Source organism: Apostichopus japonicus, chromosome 16, assembly GCF_037975245.1.
Source record: "Apostichopus japonicus isolate 1M-3 chromosome 16, ASM3797524v1, whole genome shotgun sequence".
Taxonomy (NCBI): Eukaryota; Metazoa; Echinodermata; class Holothuroidea; order Aspidochirotida; family Stichopodidae; genus Apostichopus; species Apostichopus japonicus.
The window spans coordinates 27249033-27268216 of record NC_092576.1 but is presented as its reverse complement, the minus strand read 5'-3'; the positions used below and the strand labels follow the sequence as shown (position 1 = coordinate 27268216).

Below are 19184 nucleotides of genomic sequence, written 5' to 3'. Positions count from 1 at the left end.
TGAAGTGTGCTATATTGCACCAAATTGCATCTGAGGCCACCTAGAAATGCAAAAAATGTCCAAAGGGGAGGGGGACACCCCTTCCCCTTAGACCCCTCCCCCAGGCCAGCCATCAGTCTTCAGCCCCCTAAAATATGATCAACCTTACTGTTTCATGCCAGCTACAGTTTTCTTGAGGATATGATAGCGTTTTGTCACTATATCATTATGTATGTAATGTGTAAACTGTATATTATATAAATAATATGTAGAGAAATCATTTTTAACACTAAGCTGGGTATACGTGTTGTTCAACATTATTAGAAAAGATTGAGTAGCGTGAGAGGAACAATCATCATACTTTTTCAGACGTTTTCTTTCTTTCTTATTGGATCAGCGAGACGAGTCTTCATTATTTTCTTTGTTTACAGGTTTTATCGATGTAAACTGCCAACATCCATCAGTCCTGAGATGATATTGGAAACAGCAAGATCAAGGAATATTAAAGGTATTTTGCAGCAGATAACACTCTGGGAGATTATTAAATAAGTGTGAAAAAGGTGCTAACTATTTTCGTGGGTGCTGAGATTATGGATTGTGTGCCTTTGGAAGGGGGGGGTCGGTGCGGAAGGAAGAGTGACTTTTTAGAGAGAATTATTGGAACTATTGCATGATATACATTTGCCTTTTTTTGGTTTCAGAAACAGCCGTGCACTTCTTGCGTTGTGTGCTATATAGTGGTTGTGCATAAGCCATTCATTCATATAGCATGTGTAAGGTTAGGACCTATCCCATTGTGTATGGGTACATGAAATGTTTTCAAGTGTTCCAATCCTTTGTCATTTCTTTTATAAAACTGACTTTTCATCTGTAATATTGATGTAGGTGGAAGCAGTACCAATATTATGATGCTGAAACGATGAACAAACGCATGTTACAAAATTTTCCTGAAAAGTTCGAATTTTACTCAATATCATAGTCTAGACGTTTTTCAGTTTTTCTTTATTTAATTTTATTTATGATATTTAAACTGTGAGGGAAGAAGATAAGGCACAGTGCGGTGAGGGGGGGGGCGGGGGGCATATATCCACTCTTAGTAATGACCGTTCACTTATAATGACTAATAATACCGAAGTGACGTAAGCAAGACATGAATCAAAATTGCAAAGTATCCTTCTAAATTTAAAAGGTACTTTAAAAGGTAGTTAATACACCTATTCCTTCTGTACGTCTTTATCTTGCTTGTTTATTACTGTTTGGAAAACGAATAAACCAGAAAGAGAGCTGAATAAAGATATAGATCCCATCAACAAATACAAAATAACAATTGGGACCTATTTTAATATTTTTTTTTATAATTTTTTTTGTAGGTAAGCAAGACTAGTAAAATATCATTGTTATTTTAATTTTCTTTCTCTGCAGTTCTTTGGCCGGAAAATGCCAGTCAACTTGAACTGCAGTCTGGCAAATGGAAACAGGTTGGTGATAAGATGGTAAACGTATGTAAGGATCAACATGGCCCATGTTTTGTAATTAATATAGCCTGCTAGTGTAATGTCCTTGTGCCGTAGAATATCCCATTGAAGCGATGATACAACTCTGACACAGTGTGTGGTATGCGGCTTAATCTGTTGCAAACATTTCAAGACGGATATAAATTTATCAGTCATTGTTGTCCATTCTGGTTAATTGTCAGGTAGGAATATGAATAGAGAGATGGTGTTGATGGGGGATGGGGAGGGGAGGGGGGACTGGAAGGGGTTAGTAGGTACTATGTGATGGTTTAGGAAACTTAGGATATCCTCACGCTCATTGACAACTTCACAAAGTGATGACGTTATATAAAACAAGTAGTGGAATTAATATGAAATAATATATTTAATGAGTCTAAGATTAAGGAAGAGGTGAACAAAAGAAGGCTCTCATCAATGTACGAGATGAGGGGGTAGAGTGCAGACAGACAAGTAAAATCCGAACTAGAATTTGAAGGACTTTATTCAAAAAGTGTCAGTACCAAAAGAGACAAGTTAAACATTGCGTAAATTTTGGTCATTTTATTTCAAAGGCCGAAGACATCCAGACTATTACAGAGCTGTGTTCAAATGTTGTCGGTATCAATAACGAAAGCAGTCTGGAATCACAGAAGTCAGCCATAGAACTCCTGAAGAAAGCATCCAGGCATGACGTAAGGATACATTGAAGGGATACGGTGAAGTAGAACTAACAGATCCAAAATAATTATTTGATTTGTTGTTCTCCCTAACTTTCGGTTATTTGATAGTGAGCCGGTTTAATATTTTTGGCATCAGAATTATATAATTTAGGACCCTCCTAAATAAAGTGTGATCTGATGAACAAAATACGAGATTTTATCCAAAATATATCTAGTTAAAACATACAAAAAAATGACTTTTGGATTACTGTACTCTAAGGAAATGACAATAATCCTCTTAGCTACTGAACTATCCGCCATTTCTAGTATTTTTTTTTCAGTTACTTTAAACGCCTGAGGTCCGGTTAGTTTATTGCCTTATTATGAGACCTAAACAGGAAGTAAATTTAAATATAAATATTGATCTGTATGCTCGAATAAAAAACATTGCTATCTCAGAAGTGACCTTAATTAAAAGCTGAGAAATCCCTATCTTATTCTTGTTGAATACTAATACCTAAATTAACAGATAGTTAATAATTTAAATTCAACTAAAACAAGAACTCAAGTAATGTAATGCCAACTTTTAGCACTAAACCCTAGCATCACCTAGCACAAGTCAACTGATCCCTATCGACCCCCCCCCCCCCACGCTCTCCTCACTGGGCCACTATAATCAAGCACGGTACATCACAAAACATGTAGACAAGGCATTCATTATCCAAAGCAGATCTAACATACAATGTCACTGATTTAAGTTCCATTACATACTTGTATTTTCAGTAAACTCCAATTAACCTGACAGACCCCACCCAACCACTATAAAAACAAAACATGTCTTTATTTATAGTTTATTACTCTATTAATTCTATTAAGTATTTATTTTCCTTCAGATTCCCATTTCTAGTCAGGGTTAATCCTGTATTTATTATTCGATTATAGTTTTAGTCTTATCCTACACTAGAATTAGTTACAACTGAACCGTAAATCAACCCATACCACTAACAGAATATGTAACCCCCCCCCCCCTTACCCTTTCCCTGAACCACTGCACACCCTCATGTTCCCCTTTTGTTCAATAATCTCACAATGCTGTGTCTCTTTACAGTAAAGTAATATATTAGTGTTACTGTGTCCTATAACCACCAACACCCCCCAACCCTCCCCCTTGACATCAATTTGAATGTTAAACTGGCCCCATTATAACCCCTTCCAACCCCCAGAACCATTAGTCCTTCATTAGTTATAAAACAAAGTAGAAAACCCATAAACATTATTGTAACTAGTCACAGATATTTATGATATTATGATATAATTATTAATATTATATTTATTATTTACTTTCCTTCAGATTCCTATAGTCAGTGTGGTTCTAGTCGGGTCCTTTAACAAGGTTGATGAAGATGATATTACTCTCTACTCTGGTCTCTCTCTACCAATCCTAACATCAATAGAGAGGATGAACATAAACACAGAGAATGGGAGAGAAATGAATAAACATGAAGTTAATGGAATATTAAACTATGTACAACACTCTCAAAGATTCAAGCTACTGAGGTAAGTATAATTAATAAATATGTAAATAATATTAGTATTTAATACAATAACTAATTAATATTAATGATATTAACAAGATAGGAATTATTAATAAAGTCAATATTTAATAATTACTGAAGGTTTATTGATAGTTTTAGATAATTGTAGAGGGAAAACAAATAAATGAAGAAGAAATTGAATAGAGGAATAAACTAACAATGAAAGAACAGTCATTAGGTGAGGAATATGATTAATGGGAGAGTAAAATAGAGACAACATTAGACAGATAAACATATTTACAAATATAAAAATGAAAGATTGACTTGTATTGCAGTAAGAATGATAACAAATATATCTAGCGTGAGAGGAGAAGACATTAGTTTAAATGGTTTAGATTAATTATTAATAAAATTGACTAAGGAATGTAAGAGAGAAATGGATCCCAAAAAATAAGAACAGAAAATGGGGCTAAATTTTTAGTTTAACAAACTTGACAATATCAACATCGAAAGAAATTATTTACCGTAATTAGTTAAGAAGCTGAATAAATAAGTTTTGTTTTAAGAGAATGAAATCTACCAACAATTATGCAAGTCTTGAACAAATGTATCAAATACGGAAGTATAACATAACCTCCACCAGGTTCCTCTTCCACACCACTAGTCCTTTCGAATGCCATTCCCTTATTATTAAAATAATTCCCATGCGACTTTCCTCCCCAATCCCACAACAACTATACATCAGCCCCACCACCAAGCCTACCTACGCACTGCTGTTCCTACTACCTGCAAATCATGCCCTGAACCAATGTATAGACTACGCAATTATATATACCCTCTCTCCCACCCCTCCCGCACCCCTCAAATGTCGTTTCCCTGAACTTGTTAAATGTGCCCTATACGCTATTTAATATCCACGCCCAGCTCCGCAAACACATTTCCTTAACACCCCCATCCACTCCCTGGCACACGCACACTGTTCCATTTCTCCTTTATTTGTTTTAATCCGTTTTCATCAGGCTAATCATCCTCTTTAACCCTCCCAACCCCCCTCCCCCACCGCACCACCCCGCACCCCACCCACACCACCATCCACACCTCGGCGCAGGCACACTGTTCCATTTCTCCTATATTTGTTTTAATCAATGTTTTCATCAAAATGACGATTTACAACAGATAACGTAAATCGTATATACCCTACAGTGTGTACGCATTCATCATATATCTGTACAGTTAACTGGTTTCTACGCTTTTCTACTCAGACAGTTCACACACATTTTTCAATGCTAAAAGTCTATTGAACTTCTTTCATCATTTTCTTGCTAAAGATGTACAGCAATCTTTTCCCTCTACAGACATTTTCAATAGTTTAACATTTTCTTTTGTTCAACACCTGTCAATCAAATACTTGAACAATGCAATGAAAAGAAGTTGTATTCAGTGAAAGAGACGCGCGTCCTAATGGAAAGAAGTTGTATTCAATAAGAGAGACGCGCGCGTCCCAGTGAAAAGAAAATGTATTCAGTAATAGATACGCGCGTGTCCTATAAATAACACCTGGCATCTACAAACAAACAAGTACCTGGAGGTTGCTATGGATACGCCTAGACACTGTCTGGGTTTGTTGGTCGGCCTGGCACGTAGATTGTTGTCAATGATTTTTACTTTCTTTGGGGAAGCAATACGTTGTTATTTAATAGGATGTGAAATGTACAGCTTAAGCATGCGAAAATAATCACGTATTTTCGAAGGTAAAATTTCTAATAAGACGACCAAACGAACATTATATTAAAACCTGTTGGTGTTTAAGTAAGTTAGGGCGAGCATTGTACTTGAAGAAATTAGACAAAACAAAATCCCCCAAAATAAAGAATGCAGAGACCAATTTTGTTAGGAGACATGTGTTATGTTTATGTGTTATGAAAGTTGATGCTAGTGGGAATTGGAAATTTATAACTGGAGGACAGGACAAGGGGTGTTTATTTTTTTTGAGGGGGGGGGGTTAGTCCCCAGAATAAAATAATGCCAGGAATATTACAAAGCACTCTAGTGTACAGTATATACATTTATAACGTGTGTGTGCGGTTCAACCTAAACAGTAAAGAAAAAAAATCGACATTTTTTCCAAATGTTACAGAATAGAACTGTCATGCAAACACCATCCATCTAACCAAAATTTCTCAAAGGGAATAACCACGGCGCCCCCTAGTACCCCTCACCTTGACGGACGGGCATAATATATTTGCTCCCCCACCCCCCCCCCCCACCCCCCGTTAGCAGAGCCAAAAATGGTTGTTGTTTCCATGGATATGGGTATCGTAGTGCTGTGAAGTTTGGTGAATGTAGATTACGTACGCATTATTTCCAGTCGTTAAATGTTAACATTCAGTATAGAAGGCATTGCATAACTTTGATGGCCTTGTCCGTACTAGCAGTCAAGTGCGTCATTCTGACCGAATTATAATTAATGTAAAGGTAAATCATCGCCTTTTTATAACGGGTATCACACCTTCAGCTTTATAATAATTTAGATTGTAATATTGGTAACATTTATTCTTCCACCGTTTACGTATCTTGTATAAGCGGCACCTGGTAGTCGATAATTAAAAACAGAAGTAGTTACACTGGATGGAAAGTGCTTGAATTTTATATGACGTCACAATTATAATTACAATGAATCTCTTTCTTCCTCTTCAGTTTTTATTATTGTCTGCTGCCACCTACTATTGCATCTTCCTCTCTGGCAAACCTGGAAGCAAGGAATGTCAACGGTACAGTAAAAAGCTCTCATTGATATTCTAGTGGTTTTTACCAGGGAGAATTGTAATGAAGTTAGGAGGGGGTGGGGGTTGGTGAAACTCTAAGGACAAATACCCCCGGACATATACCCCCGGGCTCATACCGTGCACTTCCAGGAATAAACTAGATTAGAATAAGCAAAACAAGGGGAGGGTAGTGGCCGAGTGGCTAATGCATTGGGTTTATATAAGATCTCAGGATTGTGGGTTCGATTCCAGATCTCGCCATTATGTTGTGTCCTTGGGCAAGGCACTTTTATATCGACTGCCCCTCTCCATCCAGGTATATAAATGGGTACATGTGAGGTAACTTAGGCCTGTGCGCTGGATTCTCGGCAGCCAGCCTGATGACCAGGGATTCAAAGCGCTTCTTCAGATGACTGTGCCATATAAAGCGCTATACAAAACTAACATAGCATAACATAACAAATCATCAAGTAAAATTACTCAGAAGAAAACTGGAAAATGGTAAGTCGCAATAAGCCGGAAATGTTCTGAGATTAATAATACAGAATAGTTTGACTATAACTAATAGTAAATTAATAATTACTACCGTCAGTGACCAATGCCCACCCCCCCCTCGTGCTTCTTCAACTGCCGTCTCCACCTATCTTGCCCCTGGCCTCAGTCCATTGTCAAACCCTATCCAGGAGTTTTGGGGGCTTATATATGAAAGGCTTGAATCTTTTTAAAAAGTCGAGATGAGGTTCAAAGAGCCAGAAGCACACGACGATCCTACGGTGGGTAGTTGTCCGTTTTTTTGTTTGTTATGGGGGTAATTGTTCGGGGATATATGTCCGAGTGGTAGTTGTCCTGGGGGGGTTGTTGTCCGGGGTGGTATTTGCCGGGGGTAATTGTCCGGTGGGTAATCGCCCGGGGGTTATTGACTGGGGGGTAATCGTCCGGGGGTAAGTGTTTGGGGGGTATTTGTTCGGTCACGTCTTTTTCGATAAGACAAAAGCTCCAAAGGGGAATATGTTTACTCAAGTAAAGCAGCCGGTTGGTTCTTAGGGTACGGAATTAGGTTTGTTATGTGTCTTTTTGTTGAGCAAGATTATTTGAACTTGTACCATAATTTGGATTGCAGTTGTTTTGATCATATGTTTTGTAGATTTTCTCAGGTTATATTTCTATGTAAATCAATTAAAACGGGACATTTACAAATAACAGACTGTGACGGTTATAATGGCCAATATTCTCCAGTTTTACTTTCAAATTTAAAACACTGAAATACTCTTTAAACTGTATTGGTGATATGTCCCTGATTATGACACAATATTAAATAAAATAGCTATTAATTGTTAACCTAATATTGATAATTGTTTCAATTAATGAATATCATAACATGTGTCAAGTTCGGAAGGACGAGAAGGTAGTATACTCTCCATCTTTCGAGTAATGACATAAATGTGAGGGTTAATGTACAATAGCCTCTTTGTATATTTACGTGATAGTGCTCGACTGATAATCGGTTAGATAATCGGCATCCGACCGATTATCAGACAATCGGTAAATAATCAGCTTCGGCAAAATTCATAGCGCTACCGATTATGCGGAACCGATTTTTACGTTCCACGTAAAGGATTGTATTTTTCCGCGCTTTTGATTCAGCACAGCCACAACGGGAGAAAAATGTAGATCATTCGATGCAACGCTATTGAAAGCCGGGAAGGAAACGGTATTGCAAGTCCCTCACGCGAGATTGTACTAATGCTCTTTGATGTACTATCCAGTTTTGGCAGTTAACATCATACACTATATACCCGCAATAAACTTAGGGGGCGACGATTTTTTCACTTCGCTTACTGCATCTTACAAAACCTCCTTTTATCCATGTTTAACGATTGATAAGAACGATTTATTGTCTTGACTAAATATAAATCGAAAGCAATATACTTTGGAACCACTTCGGCCGTTCACCGTAGGTGAAAACTGGAAAGTGAAAACGATAACATTAGGATTCGTTCAATGTGAGTTCTACGTACATTAGGCTAGCTGGCTAGAGAAAGGTTGAGCTTCATAACTGTTCAGTTTGAAAATGCGATCAAGATGTTACAAGTGCGATAAAACGATGAAACCAAGGCTCCAAATACTCCTAAACATGTTTGGCGACAGTCCTCAGTAGTTCTACTGCATTACAGTATTGTGTGATTAGGCAAACATTCTTACGCATATTGTTGCATAAAACCCGAAGCAACTTTTTTTCCCTGACCGCATGTACCATACGTGCTAAAATAACCCCTTTGCAGTAACTGAACTCCTTTACCGCAACCGACAAAGGCAAGTCTTATTTCTAGCGACACGCGCGACAAAGTCAATGGGACTGTGATTTCTCCTACATGTAGTTAAGTAAATGTACAAGCGCTATTGACTTACTGTGTATCATTTGAAACAACGTTCGATCGGAAGGTTTCCCTCGAGGATGTTAATAATTAAAAACTTGAAGCAAACGTTCTGGATTGTTTTATTTATCATGATAAAATAAAACTGTTAGCAAACTGCTTATCCACTAAAGAGCATGTGAGAGAGAATGCGTTAAAGTAACTTACTTTTATGCATATTTTTTCATATCAGATTATATATTTTGATATCAGACTACGGAATAACAAACATGTTATTTCCGTGCGATATACTTTTCACTTTATTTTCATTGGAGTTGCAACACGGATAATGGTTATTATACCAGATGTCAAAGCTGTCCCTGACATTTCGTAGCCAATGGCTACTATTTTCCTCCTTCTGTAGTCTGTACAGCACTGTCAATTACTGTGTTGTGGTGGGATTGCAATATTGCGAGTCCTCGTTATAAATGTACAGCGCCCTTTGTATGTTTACGGTGTTCTTTATTTGCTCCATTAATCTTTACCGGGAAACGTTAAGTCGTTCATTTACATATTTGATTGTATTGGCCTAGAAGTTGGTAATCATGCGTAACACTAAATCATACTTCGGGCCAGTTCCACGAAAATGATGAAATAATTGGTAATCGGTAATAGGCATCGGCCCGATTGTCACAGGAACTAATCGGTATCATATTTTCGGTCGAACACTAGTACGTGACGGGGTTAGGGGTGGTTGGGGTGGGGGGGGGGTGGGAGTTTCATGGTCCCAAAGGTAACTACGAATTCCCAATTTCTAAATTATCCATGCAAGGTCAAGTTACAATATTCCCTATAGTCTTCTGTTCTATCCATTTTACAGTTTTCTGGATTCCTTACGGAAATAAGGAACGCCAGTATCGTCTGGATCTTCAGTCTGGTCGCTGGCGTCTGCACAAAGATCCTGAATCATTCTTTCCTGTAAGTAATGCGTGTGAGTTATCGTTACCTTTAACTATTTACTTTAGGTGCAAACATAGTTTCATATGTCGTAGACAGTTTAAAAGAAATGAGTTTCCACCTAAGTCCATCTTTTAGTATACATTATAGTTGTTGCCATCAGTTTGCTTTAAACACTAAAGCGTAAAAAAAGATCCAGACGGAGTGCAGATACACATTCTTGTTGCTCTTCATAGGTTTGAGGTTATTGGTTTAAGAAGTTTACTTTACGGCGTTAATTTCCGAAATCATACAGATGCTGCTCCAACTAATATAGATTTCCTTCACATACGTACCGCCCACCTCCACCACCATCCATTTTGCTCACACATCAGGCAGATTCATAAATGTGAAATTCCGAGTTTAAATTCGCTTTAAATTAGTGAAATTCCATGTTCATGGCATTCGGAATAGAAATGGACTGTAAAGACAGTTTCAATAATCTAAGTACTGTGTATGTTATACAGTTTTGAATTTTTCATTTGAATCTATGGTCTTATCAGAAGATCATAATATTTCTATGCATTTCCTGCAGTAAATCGTTTGGATACAAGTCAAAAAAGTCTAACATATTATGGTTAACCATTGTAAATTCCTATTTGTTATGACTTATTTCCTTCCCGTCTTCTACTTTAAATATCAAACCAAAGTTATTACAAAATGATAATTAAATATTAAATAATTGCAATCACTGCCAGCGTAAAGTACAGAAGAGCTAGCTACAACCATGACGTCATTAAAAAAGACAACTAGAACACTTTCATGCCAAAGAAATTATAGAACAAAAGTTCTAACAACCAACTAAAAAGTATCTGCTACTTTATGATCTTTTCCGTCATATGAAAACTCCCTATATTAAAATGTTCATGTTACACATATCGACTTTTGTTGATAAATGTTTATAGTGAGATGAGACAAGGCTACGGTAAGTAACCAAATATCAGAAATAACCATTGAACACATGGCTGTACTAGGGGGTGTGTGCTGGTGTGAAGCCCCCCCCCCAATTGGTGTTCATATTTTTTAGTATGCATTGAACATATGGCTGTAGCTAGATGGGGTGTGCAGCTGTGCATCCCCCCCCTTCCCATTCACCAATGCATTTGGCAACATTTTGTACCAGTCAGCAAAATGGAAAGAAAAAAAAGAGGGAATAAGAGAAGAAAAGAAGAGAAGAAAGAATAAGGAAAGGAGAGAACAGAGAGGCAGTAGATACTAAGCAGGGGGTTTTAGTATGGGGGTTCCTCCTCCCTCAAAAAAATTATAATAATCAACAAATAAAAAAATACATATATTTATTTATGTGGGATGCTAAAAGTGGCTAGTTTTAAACGAAAGGAGGACATTTTTCAAATTTTTGCTAATCATTGTTGTTGTTTATGTCAGTCTGAATTGTCTACTAAAATTAATATGATGATCAAACAAAAGGAAGTTGAGAAACATTCACTGAAGAATAAGAAGTCCTAAACATATAAGCAGTTCAACGCTTGCCAAAAGCACCATTTTGCATCCAAGCCACCTAACATCTCAACAATTCTCCACTTATACCCCTACGTCAGTGTAGCATTCCCTGCACAAGGTGACAAGGGAAGGATCCGCCCGGGGCTCCAACTATACTAAGTACGCCACTGAAGAGAAGGAGGGAGAATGGAAAAGACAAAAGAAAGGGGGCGTGGTGCAGAGAGGGGAGGAGATTGGAATGGTTATGTAGACAATTCCCTATTTCATTTAAAACTTATATGCAACTTATAGTATAGGTAGAAGTAAGCACCATTTTAGCAGAGAAATAACGTAAACCTCAGCATTTATGTGAGCATTGACCCCAACTATGGGACTTTCAGGCTTCAGCGGACACCTGCCCACTGGGCCCTAATCCGTTGGACTCATGCTTCGTTTATCAACACATCCTGCCGGTATTTTCATCTTTAGTCGGCAAACATTGCAACCCCCACCCCCCTTCTGCATCTATAATGATCTATCATTGCACCTGATTGAATATCATTTTCCTTAACAACTTGTATATGCTTTAATTACAGAAGTTGCATATTGAGGAAGAACTGACGGATGCTGATTATGCAAAAGAGGTAAAACACGGAATATTCTTCAGATTTGAAAATGTGTGTGAGAGGGGGGGGTGGGGGAGGCATGTGTGTGGGCAGGCGTGTGTGTGGGCAGGGTGTAGAGATGAATGAGGCTCTGCAAGTTCCCACTGGTAATCGATAATTTTGGGTTTGATTGTTCAGGTTTTAGGTTTGTGTGTAACAAATGACATAGGCCTATTAAACGCAGTATTTCTGCATCATTGTCACTAAACAGCTAAACGTTATGTTTATACATATTTATTTGAATATCCGGCGTTGATTTAGGTTGCGACTTCATGTGCTGTTAAAGAAAATCAGTGCAACCCTTTAAATGTCTCACTTTTTACCTGAAGGAAATTTACACGAGAGTTAATCATGATACATTTTGGTTCCTTGCTTTAGCAAAAAGAACCTATGTAGTCAACTTTGTGTGTGTGTGTGGGAGGTGGGTGTAAGTTTGTGTGTGTCTGTGACACTTGCTTGAGTACACTGTAATTCAACAAAGAAAGTTGAACTTAACTTAAACTTGGTATTTAGATCCGCCATAGTGAGAAGGTGTGTCCAAGTGTTGTTGGTGCCTGTAAAGGTCACCAAAGGTCAGTTAGCGGCCAAAACCAAATTAATAAACAAAGCAATAACTCCCATTGACAGGGTCTGACATGGTTGATACTTTGGGACTAGTTGTGAATGGGGTAAGGGATCATTTCCAAACATAAACGTCATGTTTCAGCTATTAACATTCAGGACAGAGTGCATATCCCTCGTATATCGGACACCTGGTTCTCAACAGGTGCTCAAAAGGACCAAAGGTTGATTTGTGATATTTTTGAGAATAATAATGTGTGTTCATCCAAATAACAATTGTAGGACAGTTCTGCTCTCTTGTAAATATAGGCTTATAAGCAGGGAACCATATTGCCCTTGGGCTCTTGTTATAAAACCTACACAACATCTCCACTTTGTGGTCTCTAATGCTATATAGTTTAGCTCACACTATTAACGAATAATAATATCACAATCATTATTTCCCAATATTTATATTTTATTTATTTTATTATTTCGTTTTACTTAGGTCGAAGCCTTCCGGAATCGCTACAGGTAGGCCTTGATAAACACTCACCAGTTTTGGTCAAACACTAGACAGAACCCACAGTCCCCACAGTATTAATAACGTTAAATTGAAATGAGTTATAGTGTTGTTTATGTTCAACAAAATCTACGATCCATATTTAGGAATGATTTAAGCTTCCGAAAGTTTCAGACTCTTAATGTATCTATTCATTTTGTGTCCATATTTAATTGTGATTAGACTATCATGTAAAATAATGAATCCGAGAACTGCAATGTCTAATGATGAAAGGGACTCAAATTGTAATCAAATAAAGTTTGATATAATTAATTAATAAAAGTAAATTTCAGAGAATCCTTGTTTGTTATTCCACCAATCACTCATAATTCATCAACCTTGAAATTATTTAAAACACCTACTAGTGAAAATCACCAAGAAAATCATAGGGATATAAAAATACAAAATTCTGAGGAATCATTGCTGTCAGATGTACACTGAGGGACCACAGTAGAAATGAGTCTCCCGGACAGACTTTTCTGTGTAATCTCTACACCATGTATCTTGTTTTGTATTCTGGATGTTTGGTGTGAAATAAATCAGATCAAATCAAAGTCAGAAATAACATACAAAGTACCATTGGACAATCATCATGCCCCCCCCCCCTTCTCCATAAAAATATCAAAAGAAAGTTAACCTTTAACTATAAAAGATTAGAACAAGAAAAGTATAGTTTCAATGGGTAGAGATCAATATAAGAGATTATATATGTTGATTTCATGTTCATGTTTTAAAGTAAGAGATTATCAGCCTGCATTGAAAAGTCATAATAAGCAACATGAATCACCTAGAACAGCTTTCAATAATGATGTCATCATTTGACACATATGGTAACGTCTCTCTCGCTTTATTTTATCAACAGCGAGGAAGAGTGGCAAGTGACATACAATGCCTCGTAAGATCATAAGCCGAAGTAGCCGACAGCGTCTCTGCTCCGCGTTGATTGTCGAGTTGAACAAAACGCAAATTTCTCCTGGACATGAATCTCAAAGAGAGTTATCTTTCCTTCGAGTCTGGCCATTCTTAGCATCTTCAAGTTCTCGAGAGAGTTAGCGGTGCAGTTTTAGCAAGGTTGTATTTTGGACCCTCGTAATGGTTAGTTCTGCGAGTCTCAAAGTAGCTAGACATAATAAGAACTGTTTGCTCGTGAACATGACGTCAGATATATTCTGTAGATAAATTTGCGTTACAGTAAAACAATGAAAGATGTCAAAACTATGAATATTGTAATGGAAACTTGCTTCACGATACCCTGAGGGGATAAAAGTCCCTAATGGAATTTCGATATATTTTTTGTAATGTGTGCATTTTGGATCCTCCTGCAAGCAGGAACTCGCAAAAAAGCCTCATTGGCTTATCAAAGCTGACCGAAGTCAGTCTCTTACATTCATATTTAAAGTCCAAAATTATGAATTTTTAATTGTCAACAACTCTGTAACTGGACGACATACATTAATCTTGGAGTGACTCGTGCTCGTGACTCATATCGTGCTCGTAAACATAACCTGACACTTTGTGCAGGACTATATGGCCTTAATGCTTCCAATTTCATTTGATTCCATAGTAAGGTGATTGAAAAAGATAACATAAGGAACAGTCTATTGGTAAAAACTGCAGATAGATCCTTGAATAATTTTACCTGTAGATATATGTTTAATTAATATAAGATACATAAACTGTAAACAGTTAATTGCAATTTAATAACGGTTGAGTTTTAATTATTATTGTTTATGTGGTGAATGTAGTCAGTACTCTGAAATCATCTTTGTTTACACATTTTCCCAAAATGTATCTTCTTTTGTTGTATGTGAGTTGTTATCTGTCTAAAGTTATCAGAAGAATATAACAATGAATGCCAACAGCCAAGTTGACTCGAAAATCAAGATCTTTGTATTAGAGGAATAATATTTTAATGTTTTCAATAGTGGTATATATAGTAAATGGAAAGGTAACAGTATACATAAGCTGAAATTTTACTGCACTTTCGAGTATTTGTAATTATTTTACTAGTAAAGTGTTACCACCTGTACAAAACAAAGGGAAAACAAGGGAGATAAAGTATAAAAACATGGTGATTATAAATTACATGGTAAAGGTGTGCGCATAGGCACTTACAAGAATAGCAGAACGTTATTTTGCTTACAAAATTATAATGACTGATGGATTATGAGATTTTGGTTACGGTAACTTTTAATTGATCAATCTTTACTGCAACTTATCCACCTTTCATAAGAGTCATTTTGATATAAATATCCATGTTCTTTAAACACCATTTAGTATTAGTCGTATGTTAGGTTTAAATTACTCTCTTTCCTAAATATGGTAAAAGGTCAAATGATTGCCATTCTTTATACAGCTTTAAGGAGAATATGTCGTACCATCTGTCCTATAGCATTGTAATTACGTCATCTATCGTGGCATTTCACGATATTTTGGAATGTGTTTGAAACTTACAGAGAGAGATATAGAGAAAGAAGGTCTTTTGGAACCTTACTTTTGGAACCTTTAGTAACTTTAGAACTTTAAAGAAATGTCATCATCTTCAAATGTTCAGATGACTTGATAACGTTAAGACAGTATGATATCAATTATTACAATATCTAAAGCAATTATGAGTTGTACATAGCTTTCCACTTGGCAATTGTTATTGTGTAACCTTCAGAGTATGCGACCTTGTATGGTGTTTCTCCTGTAACAATCGAACAAGGAATTACCGTCGAATGTAATTGTTAGAACATTCATCATACAGGTGACTCTGACCATGACGGCAGTGTTGGTCCTGACATGCATAAAATGAAGAAGTACAGTTAACCGGGTAATAGTATATTTTACGACTGTGACATTTATTTGTGTATATACAACCATTTTTGTTCGTGTTTTTTCTTAGGAAAAACAACGTCAACACACGGACAATTCTGGTAGTTAAATGACGAATTTAAAGTTTGGTGTTTTTGTTATTAAAACCTGCATTTTACGGTTAACTGACAAGGAAGAAAATCACTACACAGATAAAAGTAAAACTAAGATCAACTTTACAATGTTCGTTTACAATTTATCTGCATGTTTGCCACTTCAGAGGCTAGGCCCTATTTTGGTATAAGTGCAAATGCATACAGGTTACAGCCAAGTTAATTACTGTATTGATTAAAGTCAGATTTTAAGTAATGTAAGACAGTTTACATGCTAGTTGATTATCATGCAGATTATCAAACTAAGATTAATCTATTTTTAAACAATTTGTTTTGATTTCTTTGTCATGGATTGACTGAAACTGACATGATTAAACTCGTTTAATAAAAATTGTAAAGTTTAAAGTAATACACGTCTCTGGGTTTTCCTATCATCACTGGTCAGATGTCATCCTCAGACTTGATCAAGTCTTTGTCCTAGTAACATTTTAAGCTCAACTGAATTATTATTTGTCATGAGTTTACTATTCATTGTTGGAATTGTAACCCTAGAAGTGTTGAATCTAGCAATACATTATCTCCCCCTCCCCCCCCCAAAAAAAACCTCACACAAAAACATTAAATGTGTTTACTTTAGTCTACCATCTTACAATGTGAATGAACTAGGAACCAAATACATGCATACCATCCCCATCGCTGCTTTCACATTTCTACTTTGGAACTAAAAAGGAGAATATTTAACCCAGTAAGTAAAGAAAGATGTAAAGCTGGGGTGAATTATTCATATACCAATGACTGTTATTGTGTATTCATACTGATAGCATCCAAAAGGTTGAAAATTATAATATCATAAATAATATTTTGAACAAAAAAAAATGGTTAAGTTTGCATTTATTACATCACTCCTGTTTGCTTAAGATCGCTTCTGCAGCAAAACAAATCTCAACTTTAAATATTATCATTTCGACAAACAGTACATAGGAATGCAAAACATACCTGGATACAAAGAATATGTTCTTCTTTCATCTGTCAAATGTGAATTTTCTTCGGCAACAAAACCCATTGAAACCAAGCTGGTATTAGGATTGAAACAGAACCAAACCGCAACAGAATCAAATCTTACGCCAACATCCAGAGCCTATCAAAGGTACGTACATACAGCACTATAAGGAACTAGACCGATTGTTCAAATTCCATTACCTCACTGGCAGAACCTAACACCCTACACGTTACCAGTTGAAACAAACAGTTCAAATTGAAACCGTAACCAATATCAAACCTTCTCACAGATAGTGCTGGTAACTATCACATAACATAGCAGGACTCCCAGTTCTCTACTTATAGATATTCTCATAACTGTGAAAAAATTAAAATAACAACCGACCACCAATGAATCATGACCACTGTGTGCACATCTAAAGGCTGACATCATTACAATGTTCTGCTGTACAATTCCACTTGTTATAACAGACAACACATCTACAGACTGACATCATTACAATGTTCTTTTGTACAGTGCAACTTGTTATAACAGATAGCACATCTACAGGCTGACATTATTACAATGTTCTGGTATACAATGTCACTTGTTATAACAGATAGCACATCTACAGACTGACATCATTACAATGTTCTGCTGTACAATGTTACTTGTTATCACATCTACAGGCTGACATCATTACAATGTTCTGCTGTACAAAGCCACTTGTTATAACAGACAGCACATCTATAGGCTGAAATCATTACAATGTTCTGATGTACAATGTCACTTGTTATAACAGACAGCACATCTACAGGCTGAAGTCATTACAATGTTCTGATGTACAATGTCACTTGTTATTACAGACAGCACATCTACAGGCTGACATCATTACAATGTTCTGATGTACAATGCCGCTTTATAGACACCAATCAAATGGTCCTTTAGTGTTGCCACTTTCGAAGTATTACCCAGAATGTCACCTGCATTATATCGAGTCATTGAGGACATTATGCAGTAATAAGATCTCTTAATGCAGGAACATGGCATAATGCTCAAGGTGAGCACGGTAAAGTGATGTTTGCAAACCTGACGGGATTATTCAACTTTCCTAGCATATTTTGTGGCAGCAATAAAGGAGACCTTAAAAGTAAAGCCGGTAAAGCCGATGGTTCCCATCATTTTAAATCAAATTCAAGACTTACTTTTTTTTAAGACTAAAACATGCTTTATGGTTCACAACAAATCCTACCAATGAAGGCTACCTGTTGTAAACCTAACAATTGTAACTTTCACAAAGTGTTTGCTAACCCATGCCATTTAAATTACAAATGTAACTGATTGTTACCACTTACACGAGAGTATGCATACACAATTTTCCTCTCAGGTTAAAGATATTATTTTCGTTTTTAAATGGAACCTTTTCCAATTAGTTATGAAAAAAAATGAACTGCTCAATGTTTTTCACTTTTCCAGACTAAACATCATTATTAAGGATCCAGAAAAACAAGACCTGATGTTCCATGAGTAAGCTAAACAAAATTGTCAACTTAGTTCATTTACGCAGGATTTATTCCTCAAAAATGCATGAAACCTTCACCACCTTCTCAGTTTCATCTGCACCTCTAGGAAAAATAATCCTGCAGACTTTATGGATTATTGCAGAGAAGATGTCAACACAAAACAAGACTCCAGACTTGATCTTTATCTGCTGGCTTTCTTGCTTTCTTCCTTCCTGCCCTTCCTTGATTGAGGATGAGCTTCCTAAATCCATCATCAGCTAGATCTCCATCTTCTTTCCATCGTCATCATCATTTCATCCCTGTTTAGAAGAGCACCTCCTGTCACCGCTAATCCCTTCTTTTACCATCGAGGTCAACTTCTTCATCCTTTAAGCCATTGTTTTCATTTTCTTGACAATTCTCATTCTGAGTATTTTTTTAGTTTGAGTCTCGGTACTATGTTCATGGACTGTAACTCTTGGAATAGGAGTTTACAGGCGTACGGAATCCTGAGAGAGGAGACGTTACAAGACGACTTGCAGTAATGACACCTGTCAGGGACAAAGAATATCAATACATAGTTAGGGTACTGCAGTTATCAATACATAGTTAGGGTAAGGCAATTATTAATACAAAGTTAGAGTACGACAAGTATCAATACATAGTTAGGGTAAGGCAATTACCAATACATAGTTAGGGTAAGGCAATTACTTTTCAATACATAGTTAGGGTAAGGCAATTATCAATACATAGTTAGGGTAAGGCAATTATCAATACATAGTTAGGGTAAGGCATTTATTTTTCAA

At 36.6% G+C, this 19184-nt stretch overlaps 1 protein-coding gene and 1 pseudogene across 3 annotated transcripts in view; one reads left to right on the top strand and one right to left on the bottom strand.

The window, feature by feature from the left end:
- The window catches only part of LOC139982803 (uncharacterized), a 65118-nt gene extending 48812 nt beyond the window's left edge, over positions 1–16306 (top strand). Inside the window, exons 12-21 of one of the 3 annotated variants that reach the window (XM_071995896.1) lie at positions 411–487; positions 1402–1457; positions 2045–2164; positions 3483–3688; positions 6364–6437; positions 9666–9763; positions 11346–11483; positions 11818–11865; positions 12935–12960; positions 13851–16306. In XM_071995896.1, the coding sequence (XP_071851997.1) occupies positions 411–487; positions 1402–1457; positions 2045–2164; positions 3483–3688; positions 6364–6437; positions 9666–9763; positions 11346–11483; positions 11818–11865; positions 12935–12960; positions 13851–13887 (880 nt within the window). In that variant the 3' untranslated portion in view covers positions 13888–16306. Of the gene's footprint in view, positions 1–410; positions 488–1401; positions 1458–2044; positions 2165–3482; positions 3689–6363; positions 6438–9665; positions 9764–11340; positions 11484–11817; positions 11866–12934; positions 12961–13850 lie in introns of those variants that run through there. The other 2 variants (XM_071995897.1, XM_071995898.1) reach the window with 2 other exon arrangements.
- LOC139982496 (DNA-directed RNA polymerase III subunit RPC2-like) overlaps positions 14861–19184 on the bottom strand; it is a 36387-nt pseudogene continuing 32063 nt past the window's right edge.